This window comes from Phaseolus vulgaris, chromosome 9 (assembly GCF_000499845.2).
Source record: "Phaseolus vulgaris cultivar G19833 chromosome 9, P. vulgaris v2.0, whole genome shotgun sequence".
Taxonomy (NCBI): domain Eukaryota; kingdom Viridiplantae; phylum Streptophyta; class Magnoliopsida; order Fabales; family Fabaceae; genus Phaseolus; species Phaseolus vulgaris.
This window is the reverse complement of record NC_023751.2, coordinates 22,438,622-22,450,964: the sequence shown is the minus strand read 5'-3', so window position 1 is coordinate 22,450,964 and position 12,343 is coordinate 22,438,622. Positions and strand designations below refer to the sequence as shown.

Below are 12,343 nucleotides of genomic sequence, written 5' to 3'. Positions count from 1 at the left end.
TCCAGATTTTCTTCATCACATTGCTTCTTCTTTCCAGTGCTCTTCACCTTCAAGTAAGTTTTTAATTTTTTTTAAATAAGAGTAATTATAAATATTATATATTAGAAAAAAATAATTAACTCAATCTTACACAAAAAAAATATACCATAACTCATTACTAAAATATTTTTTAATTACAAGGATAAATTTGTAAATTTACATTTTACATTTTACACCTTTAAAATAATTTCTAAATTATCTCCTAACTATCACATCACTCATACATTTCAATAAATCATCCTCATAAATTCACTCTATCATCCATCAATCTAAACAACCTCACGTTTCCCCTCTAATCCTCTCTAATCCACTCCGTCCCCTCCCCACAAATCTCCACCTCAATCCAAACAAAGCATAAGTGGCGAGGAACGCTGACAAGTCACATTATAGTTAGCCAGTAAACTAAGGTTTACGTACAATTAAAATTTAGTCAAACATTTTCATGAGAAGATAATATAACAATAAATAAAAAATATAAAAAAATAATAATTAAATGTATGTCTTAAAAACTATTTAATTTAATGAAATTAAAATTTATGTTTCTTTAAATGTAATATATCATTTGAATGAAATCACATAAAACAAATAATATATAACCAAGATTGTAATAATAGGAAAAATATCTTAGAGATTTAAGTAAACTTTATGAATGAGTTTTAAATAAGTTGAACAATTGAGAAAGAAAAAAAAAGTTGCGTAACAAAAAAAAATGGTTATAAAACTAAGTACCAAAAGAATTATGAATATAAGTTTTTTTAAGTTGTTTGATAAATTATGAGTAGTGAATATAATATTTTTAAATTGTTTAATAAACTATGAGTATTTTAGTAATTTAAAATGGAGACAAAAAGATATGTGCATAGTATTACGCTTTTTCATATTGAATTTAAATATTGGATATTAGCTATACTCATACATGTACCTAATCAATGCAGAAGTTTCTTATCAAAATCGAAATGAGTTCAAACAATACATGCATGATGAGTTTATTTGCCATCCTTATCATATATTTGATGGAAGGGATTACATTGACTTATTTTTTAAAAAAAGTGGGATCGAATTGTAAATACTATGACAAAATTGAAAAAAATGATCATAAAAGGACAAAAAGGTTATTAAATCTTAGTGTTAACTAATTGAATCCTAAGCCTAACTAATTTTAGAAATGCTTTGTAACATTATAGCTATAATAAAATAAAATACATATTTAAAAAAGTCTAATTATATATACTAACTTAGAGGAGTGACACTAGAGGAGAACAATGGAACAAAAGAGTGGTAGGAGAGAAGAAAGAAACATGGCTTTAATATATTGTTGGCATGACTTTAAGAGAAGGAGAGAAAAATGGAAATGGAAAAGAGGAGGAGAATGAACATCATTTATGTTAAATATCCCACACAAATTTAATTTATAATATATAAGTGATGACAAATCTCACACTACTCACCAATTTAGTCGTATGTGAGAATGAGTTAAACTTAAATTTATTTTTTAATATGATATTAAAATTATTCAAAATTTATCATAGTCACTATCGTATTACCTCTCATCAACACTCTTAATTTTTATACTTGATGTCCTCAGCGTGAAAGAGTGTCTCCATAGCTATTTTTAAATTATTGTTATCATTGGTCAATTACTCCTACGATCATAACAAAATTAATTTATAAACTTATTATGAACTTTAATATATATATATATATATATATAATTATCTATCCTTCTTCTTTGTATTCTTGCTTATAACTTTCTTTTTATATATAAAAAATAGTTGAAACTTTATAAATACTCTCTTAATTTTGATGCAAAGATCCTTCCACCTAAATAAAACTTTAGAAATGTTAACCAACAAATAAAAATGATTTAATATTTTCTAAAATCATTACTGACTAGGCCGAGAGGCCGAAAGACCATCAAAATATTAAAAGTTAAAATAATATAAATAAATAATAGAATAAGAGAACATTGTATCAAAGTTCAATAAATAGGCTCAAAATACTTAAAATATATTTAATAATTGCAAGGTGTGAAAAGAAAAGGCACAGTCAAGTCAAAGCTCAACAACTATCACTATAAATAGGTGACTTGTTCAACAACATATTGATTCTCATTTTATCATCAGAGCTTCTTGCATGTATACACCCACCTAAGAGTGATCCTGGACTTAGAAGTTGAGAGTTGAATCAAATACAATAGCTGAGTGATGGTCCACATCCAGTAGCCTAAAACAAGCTAAAATCCATATAACAGAGTTTAAACTAGATGATTCAGTAACTGAAAACACAAATCAACAATAAGAGACTGATATACCGAAAGAAAAATGGATTAATTATTTATAAGGACATGTAAAAAAAATTCATATAAAAAAAATACAAACAAAATATTACTTTCGTGAAACAAAAGTGGATCTCCTCTTGATACATTGTTTATTTTATCCTACTTTCAAATTGTGGTTGCATGTTTCAGAATGCAGTACATTCCATCCTTTTATTTAATAAACACTTATAAATAATCTGATAACATTCTATAATTTTAATTAAATAAGAACATTACTTAGTTTTTCTAAGTCTAAAATAAGATTCAAATTTAATAAACGAAGCCAATAAAAAATAAAAATAAAATAAGTGTACACCTATCAAACGGTGTATTCATGTGTAAAGTTGCATCCAGGTACAGAAAAAGGTATGTCACATAAAATATGGATACATCGTACATGTCCTACAACAAGAATTTAAATGGGCGAAAAAGATATGAACGTGACGGTGGCAGCTTTTTGATTCCCCATGTCAACTCCACCGCACGCGACGGTGGCTTCACCTAATTGTTAGTTAAAAAACAAACTAATAAATACGCATCTTAAGATAGTGAAATCAGATTCATTCTAAAATTTAAAAACTATAATATAAAAACTACTACAATACATTTTAACCTCTATTTCTTTGCTATTTATTGGCATTAAATTCACTATTAAATAAGATCAATACAATCAATTTTCATAAAAAATTATCACAAATAATTAACTTAATCATACAATATAATAATTAAATTTAAGCTTAATTTGATTACAAATTTATTGTAAATTTGAGTAGTTTATTTGAATTCTTATAAAAGTTTTCATTGTTTTGACTCTTCATAATTTTTATATAGTCTTTGATCACATAATACTTTAATTTTTATATATTTTTAATTAAATATATGTTATTTTATTTTTAAATACATAATACTTCTCAGACGAACAATTAAAAAATAAAATTTTGAAATCATAATTATCTTTGAAAAAATGCATCATTTCAATTTATAAATGAAATCAGTATTATCCAAATTTATGATATTTTGTTTGAAAACCAAACTTTATCCACTCTAATTGATGGCAGAACAGAGACTCAATTGACAGATAATAAAAATAGTTTGGATATTAGATAAAATGAAATACATTTTAATACAAATTCACTGAAAATTATAAAAAACATAAATAAACCTTTATCAATTTATTTTTTTTTCAATTTTTATATGAAAATATGTAAAGAAAAAAGAAAAAGATATTTTTATAGGGTGGAGGAGGCAGCAGAAGCGCGAGTAACGGCCGCACATGATTTGTGTTAGGGGGAGTTTGACACGCACACACCACCAGACAAAACAAAACGAACATCCAAGTATCTTTGAATTTGGAAACTGGGTCCCACACCACCCTACTTTAATATTTTCTTAATTTATAATTTTCCTCTTTCTTGCAGGCACCACCCTCCCCTGGTGTGAAACGCGCCCACCGATATGCAAATAGTAGTGCAACACGCACTTCCTTCCACCTTCACCTCAACCTATCACATCACACCACCACCACTCCATGCTCCTTCTCTCCACACCCTACCACCACAATCTCTTCCAACCTTAACAAAATCAAACCCGTCATCCACCCATGGAATCCCACAAAACAACCTTTCCAGCTCTGCTTCTCGCCACCTGCAAGCGACCCTCCTTCGCCCTCATCTTCCTCCTCTTCACCCTCCTCACCTTTCTCTCCCTCCACCTTCCCGTCAGGCCCGTTTGGCTCCTTGCGGCTCCCCACCCTCCGCCCCATCCCACAACATGCGCCGCCTTCTTCCGCCACGGGCCGCCCAGGAAGGTCGTCAGGTCCATCCAGGACTTCGGCGGCGTCGGCGACGGCACCACTTCCAACACTGAATCGTTCCGGAGGGCGATTCTGTACATGCAGCGCTTCCAGAACCGCGGTGGGGGCCAGCTGAATATCCCCGCTGGAACCTGGCTCACCGGCAGTTTCAATCTCACCAGTAATTTCACGCTTTTTCTTCAACACGGTGCCGTTATTCTCGCTTCACAGGTCTCGATTTTTCTTTGTTCTTGGATTCCGTTTTTATTGTGGTTCATAAGTAATTTGCGAATTGAATTGTTTCTTTTCGATAAAGATTGATCATAACCGGCTTGGTTGAGGAGGAATATGCGGTTGGGTTCCGCTCCTGGTTTTTCATTTGTCTTTTTCTTTCTTCTGTTTTACGAAAAAAAAAATAGAGTAGGACCTTTTAAAAGTCACCTTCATTATTATTTTTATCAGAAATTGTTGTTTTTCTTCAGAAAAGAGGTGAAAAATTGCTTTTTGACTTCTGGGGCGACAAATGGTAGAATTAGCAACCACATGGTACCGACCAAATCATGCTTGATTAATGACTTTTTTATTCTGGTTTATTTGGTAAATGCCTTGACGTTGATTGCGCTTCTGAAATATGACGAGAGTGCTGTTTTGTTTATTAATTAATTTAAATTTTGATCCACAGGACCCGAAAGAATGGCCGATAATTGAGGCATTGCCATCTTATGGAAGAGGGAGAGAGAGGCTTGGAGGAAGGCATATTAGCCTTATTCATGGAAATGGCATTAGTAATGTTGTTATTACAGGTAAAACATGAGGGCTTTTTTCTTTTTCTTCAATTCATATGGTGCAACAACAAATTAATGGAGGAAATGTCAGAAAAATGTTAGAAAAGAAATTTCCTCCAGTCATGAACAATGTTAGAAAAACAGTTTATGAGGACGATATGTCAATTTGGATTAATTATAGTAAGAGACTACTCCTCCTGACAAGAGGTTAGGTTACACATTTAACTACTATTTTATAGATTTCAACGCTGTTAGTGATTACATTAGAAAGGAATAAGACGAGATTGTTTAATTCAAGTTTGCTATATTTGTACGCCACGGTTTAACAAAGTATTATTTTTTTTATTGGGTTTGTAGGACAAAATGGGACAGTTGATGGTCAAGGAAAGATGTGGTGGGAACTTTGGTGGAACAGAACATTGGAGCATACAAGAGGGCACCTCCTTGAACTAATGAACTCGGATAATGTTCTCATATCAAACCTCACCTTTCGAAATTCTCCTTTTTGGACTATCCATCCTGTTTACTGCAGGTTTGATCTTTTTTCACAGTTTACAAAATCATTCCATGGAATGTGAACTTGGAAAGTTAATATCTTCATGTTTCATATAATCTTTGGGTTTTTTTCCCCTACATATTGCTCAAGCCCAAAAAGTAGTGATTCCATATTTTACTTCATCTTTATTTCTGTGAATTTAAAAAAAATAAAATCCTAGACATATTGACATTTAACTAAAAACATTTTTTTTTTAATTTACTCAGAAATAACACTCCTTCATAGCATACCTTGAAAAAAAATCACATTTTGTCAGAGGAATAGTTGTGTTTATCAGCCCCCTTCAGTTGCAGCATTTTTGCTCTGTCTTAAGCACTCAAGATATAAGTTTTATAATGGGATAAGATCTCGTTGAATTGAGTACCTAATCAAACACATCTTTCGTGCCTTTTGGAAGCTGTTAACCCATAGTTCAGTTCAATTTATTGATTATATTGTGGGCAATTACATCCTAGCTAATCATAGTTGTAGGAACATGTAAGAAACTAGGTCTAGTTAACACTACTATGCTTTTAGCTTTTTTAACCACAAAAACTTCATGAGATCAAATAATCTGCCATGTTTTCTTTCAGAAATGTTGTGATCAAAGGGATGACAATCTTGGCCCCCCTTAATGCTCCTAATACTGATGGCATAGACCCAGGTTTGTCTTATTCCATTGTTACTCTTTATCTTCTTTTCTTCCATTCTGCTATCATGCTTGACAGGGAGCAAGTGGTAGACTCAAACCACCTTGCTAATGAATTTCCTTTCTGATAATACAGACTCAAGTTCAAACGTATGTATTGAAGATAACTACATAGAAAGTGGGGATGATCTCGTTGCCATTAAGAGTGGTTGGGATCAATATGGAATCACGGTGGCACATCCTTGCACAAATATTATAGTGAGGAGAATATCAGGCACTACCCCCACTTGTTCGGGAGTAGGCATAGGTAGTGAAATGTCTGGCGGAATTTCAAATATCACAATTGAGAATTTGCATGTGTGGGATTCTGCAGCTGGTGTTCGGATAAAATCAGACAAAGGCAGAGGAGGCTATGTAGCTAATGTTTCTATAAGTGATATAAGAATGGAGAGAGTCAAGATACCCATTAGGTTCAGTAGAGGTTCAAATGACCATCCTGATGATGGGTGGGATCCAAAAGCTGTTCCTATATTCAAAGATATTTTGGTAAGTAATGTGGTCAGTATAAATTCAACAAAAGCCCCAGTTTTGGAAGGTGTAGAGGGTTCATCATTTGAAGGCTTATGCTTCAAAAACATTACCCTGCATGGTGTAGCCTTATCCACAAGATGGCGTTGTGAATATATCTCTGGTTTTGCAACCGAGGTTTTCCCTGTTCCTTGTCTCGAGTTGCGGAACAATAGCTATTCATCCTGGTGTTCACCTTCCTGATATTTTACTATGTGCGGGGATCCTAGATAGTTCCAAGTTCCAACAGTGGAAAAAAGAAGGCTTTTAATTTACTCACATTATGATTTGGTTAAGCAGTTTTTGAGTCTTGCTTAAGTAAATTGTTTTTGTGAGAGGCACAAATATTGAGATGAACTGAGTTGATCACTGAAGCCTGAATTAAGGTGAGAATTTCCTACTTTTGGGTGGTAAGGATTGACGTGATTGGAAGGTACAGAGTATTATTTGATTGACTTTGTACTCCTCTTTGGCCTTGGTTGGTGGTGGCTACATATCATGGAGTAGCACCATGGTTTGCTTAGCAGTTAAACAAGTGATTCATTCTTGTGTTTTCCTCAAAGATATGATTTCTTTCAAATTATTTTTTGTTACAGTTTGTACAGGCAGATTATTCTTGGTAGAGACCCAAAGTTGAATACAGAACGAACTCAATACACACTCTATAAAGCAATTTTGAATCAGATCAAGCCTTTCAAGTTATTTTTTTTAATACGGAATATGCGAAAATACTTAGTTTACTATATCCTAGGATAACATAGCACAAGGATTTAGCATAAAGTCAGAAAATTATTGAACTGTTATTCATCGTTTATGTGTACAGATATTTAATTGTATAGAAAAATATTTAGTTTATCAAGGATTTTTGAGCTGTGTGACATTGGTATCTACAATAAAAGTTATTTATATATAATTGGATGTGTTTTAATATTTATATACAACAAAAGTATCCTCTAGTTTGTCGAAACTGTTTATTAATTGGATTTTTTTAATAATTATCTTGTATTATTTAGTATATGTTCTAAAACAATTTTTTGTACTCGTTACTTTTTTTTTAAAATTTTATTCTCTTAATATCTTTTTACTTTTAGTTGTTATAAATTGTATTTTGTCATCGCTCAATATAATATGTTTTGCATCCTTGACATGTTTGTGAGTAACTACGAAGAGGTAGCATTCTGCATGTACGAATTTTTAACAAAATAGTTATGTTTTGCAAAACGGACTAGTTATTAAACTGATTTGGATATGGTTGAATCACTGGTTAAACTAATATCAATAAAGTAATACAACTAATTAAATAATATATAAAATAGTATTAGAGAAAATACATTATTATAACTTGATGATACTGAAAATTAAAAACAATATTTTATAAATTTTTAACATTCAAAATATGTTCTGACCTCAAGTCTGTTGGGCAACATCTCTAGGGGAATCACCGCATCCCTGTCTCAAAGGGTGAATGGAAGAAGGTGTATTTAAACTACCATTGACCTCAATTCCTGAGCGATGCGGGACTATATTGGCATACCGGAACAAGCCCACCAATCGAGGTTTAAGGGGAATGGATCCCTCTAGTTGAGAGGCTAAGGAGCCTCTTCGGGTCCCACTGTGGGCGCCAATTGTTTCTGCTAGGGAGATGAGACCTAAAAAACTATTAAAGGCTTCGTCTTCTTCCTTCCTTCGGACAGGTTGCTAGGGTACGCCATTATTACTGTATACACATCCGAGTGTCGAATACCCTCTTTACTGACTTAAGCATCAGAGTGCCTTTTACAGGCACCTCCCACATTTGACATTAACCCAAAACTGAGAGCCAAAGGAGTAGTGTGAAGACTGGAAGGATCGCAGTGAAACCCTAACAACCTGCCCGAAGGAAGGAAGAAAACGAAGCCTTCAATAATTCTCTAAGACTCATCTCCTTAGCCGGAACAAAATACATATAAAAATGAAATATATACTAATATTTAGGTTTAAGATTCAAAAATATATAATAATATTATTCAAAAATAACAATTTTTAAAAATGATAAATAATTTTAATTTTTTATTTAAGAAAAAAATTTACATAAACATTTAAAAATTATTATTTAAAAAAACATTATTGACCCGCTTTGAAGAATTTTTTAGGGTTTAGGGTTTAGATACCAATAATTTTTTTCGTCTCTAGAATATTATCTAATTTAGTTAGTATAGAAATTAATTTGTTTTTTCAAAAATTGGTTTCTATTTAATGATTTTATAGTAGTGATGTAGAATACTCAAATTTATTATTAACTTTAGAAATGTTCAATACAAAATGACCATGACCTTGATCACAATATCCCTCCCCACAAAAACATTATTTTTTGTCATAATAATCTTGTTAGATTTAAATGATACTTTAACCTTAACTTTTTCCAACAATGCTACAAATATCAAATTAATTCTAATCAATGGCATATGTAGCACATCAATTAAAGCGAGAGTCTTACCAAATGTGAGCTTTAGAAGAATCTTTCATCTTCCTAAGATAGGTAGTCCTGAAATCATCGAGATAAACTTTTTCTGTTCTATCCCCCACACTTGAGTAGGAGGTAAACAAATTTTTGTTTGCATAGTAGCGCCAAAGTTTACTACCTATTTACTCACATTGGTCACAAGGTTCACTTGTGAAACAATCACAACAATGGTGACTATATTTGTCTTGGGAGAATTTTCATTCTTGACCCTATGTTTGCACTGAGGTGCATGGTGACCTAATCTTCCACTAACAAAACAATTTCCTTTCTTCTTGAAGGTGGGGTTAGTTCCATTGGGACAAGAAAATTTATTATCATTATTATTTTTCTTGTACCTTTTTGGAACTAGTTTGTCTTCAACCATGTTTGCCTTGGCAAACAACGCTTTAGAACTTGCAACATCATACTCCTTTATGTTGGTGTCTTCAATGATGATATGGGTGATCAGATCTGACAGTGATATTTGTTTATGTATGTGCTTCAGTTATTACTTATAGTAAGTCCAAGATAGTGGAAGTTTTTCGATCAGTAGTTCAGACACAAATTCATCAAGCAAGGCTATATTCTTTGCTTTGATATCTTCAAGTAGCTTTTGGTATTCGTTGATTTGAATCTTTATGTCTCTGTCTTCAATCATCTTCCACCTATAGTTATTTTTTATCACGAACCTTTGTCTAATGACATCTTTGACATTATATTTTAGAATAAGAGAATCCCAAATATCTTTTGCTTCCTTGTAAGATCAATATACTTTGAACAAATCGTTAGATAATGCACTGAGCAATGCGTGACGACACACCTTATTTGCATGGGTCCAATCATCAATTTGTTTCGAAGGCGTGCTAGAGTCGGATTTAGAAGTCGTAAGTGCAAAAACTATTCATGTCCAACAAAGTAGAGACACATTCTTGCCACTCGAAAAAATTTGACCGGTGAAGACTTTAATTTTTGAGACATTCATAAACGATTTCGCAAATATGGTATGAGTTGCAAAAACAACGTTTGACGTTTCCGATGTAAATTTGTTGTTGATGTTCATATCGTCAGTCATAAGTTCGTACGATTGTAGTAAAAATAGGCTAAAAATAAGAACAATATTAGTTTTCTCAGACGTGAGTAACCTTGTCTGTAAGGACTTATCCGCAATGTGTTACGCAAGATGTTCTGTACTTTTTCTTTTCTTTTGCGATACCAAGTAATAATAAATTATATCGATATTACTTTCTATATAGGCACAATTGATTAAGTTAGAATGGTGAAGGAAATGTCTATATCAAGGTTTTCACATCCTTTATCAAGTTATAATACTATTAAACTAAGTTTGTACTTAACTTATTCTTACAAAACTTGCTTTTAAATAAAAATTATTCCTATTTATATACTTTAAATTAATCAATCTTATTTTTAGATTTCTAATACACTTTCTTAGTATAAAACTAAATATTTGTGGCTAGTTCGATAACCACCAAACATAATAAATCTAGTTAAAATAGAATTTAATGCCAATTTTAATATAGAAACATTTGTTCCTAATTTAACTTTATTAAGCAAGTTTAATAAGGTTGACTCCACAAGAAGCCATCTGCATATCTCAAATAAATAGTTGACGAGTAATTACATTATCAACTTATCCACATATAATACTTAAATATCTACTAACAAGTTTTTTTTCTGCGTGGATATAACATACTCATAGGTTGACACGGTGAAACTTGTCAAAAGTTGACATGGTTGAACCTACAGGTTTGTAATTTTCTATCTTCCTCTCTTCATTATTTGTCAAAATATCTATATTAACTTTTAATTAATATTGAATTGTAGTGTAATAAACAATTGAGAGGGTATGAGTGTGCCTATTACGTTATGCAATGGGTGACTACCATTATAAGACTTGACATTAACGAAAGTTGGGACCATATAACAATATTTAAATTATTGTTTATAATAAACAATATGTATTTTAACATTAATTTAAACTTATTTTGTATTGCAATATTTTATAGATACTCAACCATTAAATTCGGTAACAATGGACTATGTGAGGAATGCTTGAGCCACATACTTCATTAGGTTCTATAACTTTGGGATAGTTAATGAATAGTATATAGGTTTAGTTAATATAACATGCTTATAATGTATATGAAATTAGCTAAATAGACAGAAGTAGATAAGAATATATATTGGTGGATGTAAATTATTTATCAATATATATATATATATATATATATGTGTGTGTGTGAGTGTGTGTGAGATTTGATTGTTTTGAAAAATGTGTATCTAGTTGTCTAAAATATTATTGCATATATGGCTGAGCATTTTTAAATGAACAAGTTAAGAGGAAGAAATGCATAAAACAAATTGAACTAAAGAAAATACCATCATAGACTACGATTGTAACTATAGCTTATAAGTCACTATTAGCGTTAGTGGACAAAATCGTCGCCTATAGTGGCCCATAGACTATGGTTTTGACTACAAACGTAGTTTACGGGAGAGACCATGCAAGAAAAGTGTATAGGCCTCGGTTCTTGTAATAATCGTCATCTATACTCTTCTTTGGGTATGTTAAGATATTATATTATGTAAGAAATAAGCGTTAATTATGGACAAAATCGCCGTCTATAGTGATCAATAGACTATGGGTGACTACAACTGTATGAGAGAGACCATGCAAGAAAGAGGTATAGGCATCGGTTCTTGTAATAATCATCGTCTATATCCTTCTCTGGATATATTAAGATATATTATATAAGAAATATGAGCCAATTACTAAAATAATCGGCGCCTATAGTAACATTAATACACTACGGTTTATAGTCATAGTTTATAAATCTAAACTATAAACGATTTGCTCATCGACTACATTTATAAAACCGACTACATTTATAAAACCGACGCATAAGATCCTTAAAAGTTGTGGTCTAAGAGCATCTTTACACTAGTGTAAGTTTATACTTAATTTATTCTCAGAAAACTTACTTTTAGATAAAAAAAAAATATTTCTATGTATATACTTTAAATTATTATTTTTTATAGATTTTTAATAACTTTTTTAGTATAAAACTAAATATTTGTGTACATATAATCATACTCAATAAATCTAGTTAAAATAAACTCTAATCCAAATTTTAATATAATTTTTTTTATGCCAAACTT

The 12,343-nt window shown here is 31.4% G+C and overlaps 1 protein-coding gene across 1 annotated transcript; it reads left to right on the top strand.

Annotated features, from left to right (window-relative positions):
• The first annotated feature begins 3,666 nt into the window (after nt 1-3,666).
• LOC137821551 (probable polygalacturonase) lies at nt 3,667-7,367 on the top strand. Its single transcript, XM_068626196.1, has 5 exons — nt 3,667-4,379; nt 4,831-4,951; nt 5,291-5,465; nt 6,062-6,132; nt 6,254-7,367. Exons 1-5 carry the CDS (start codon nt 3,957-3,959, stop codon nt 6,886-6,888), a joined length of 1,425 nt encoding a protein of 474 aa, XP_068482297.1. The 5' UTR covers nt 3,667-3,956; the 3' UTR covers nt 6,889-7,367.
• The last annotated feature ends 4,976 nt before the right edge of the window (nt 7,368-12,343 follow it).

Bases quoted from the DNA above. Each gene is read 5' to 3' on its own strand.
- LOC137821551 (XM_068626196.1), top strand. From the start codon at position 3,957: ATGGAATCCCACAAAACAACCTTTCCAGCTCTGCTTCTCGCCACCTGC. The intron at 4,380-4,830 runs GTCTCGATTTTT...TTTGATCCACAG, and splicing joins CCGTTATTCTCGCTTCACAG to GACCCGAAAGAATGGCCGAT. The intron at 6,133-6,253 runs GTTTGTCTTATT...CTGATAATACAG, and splicing joins TACTGATGGCATAGACCCAG to ACTCAAGTTCAAACGTATGT.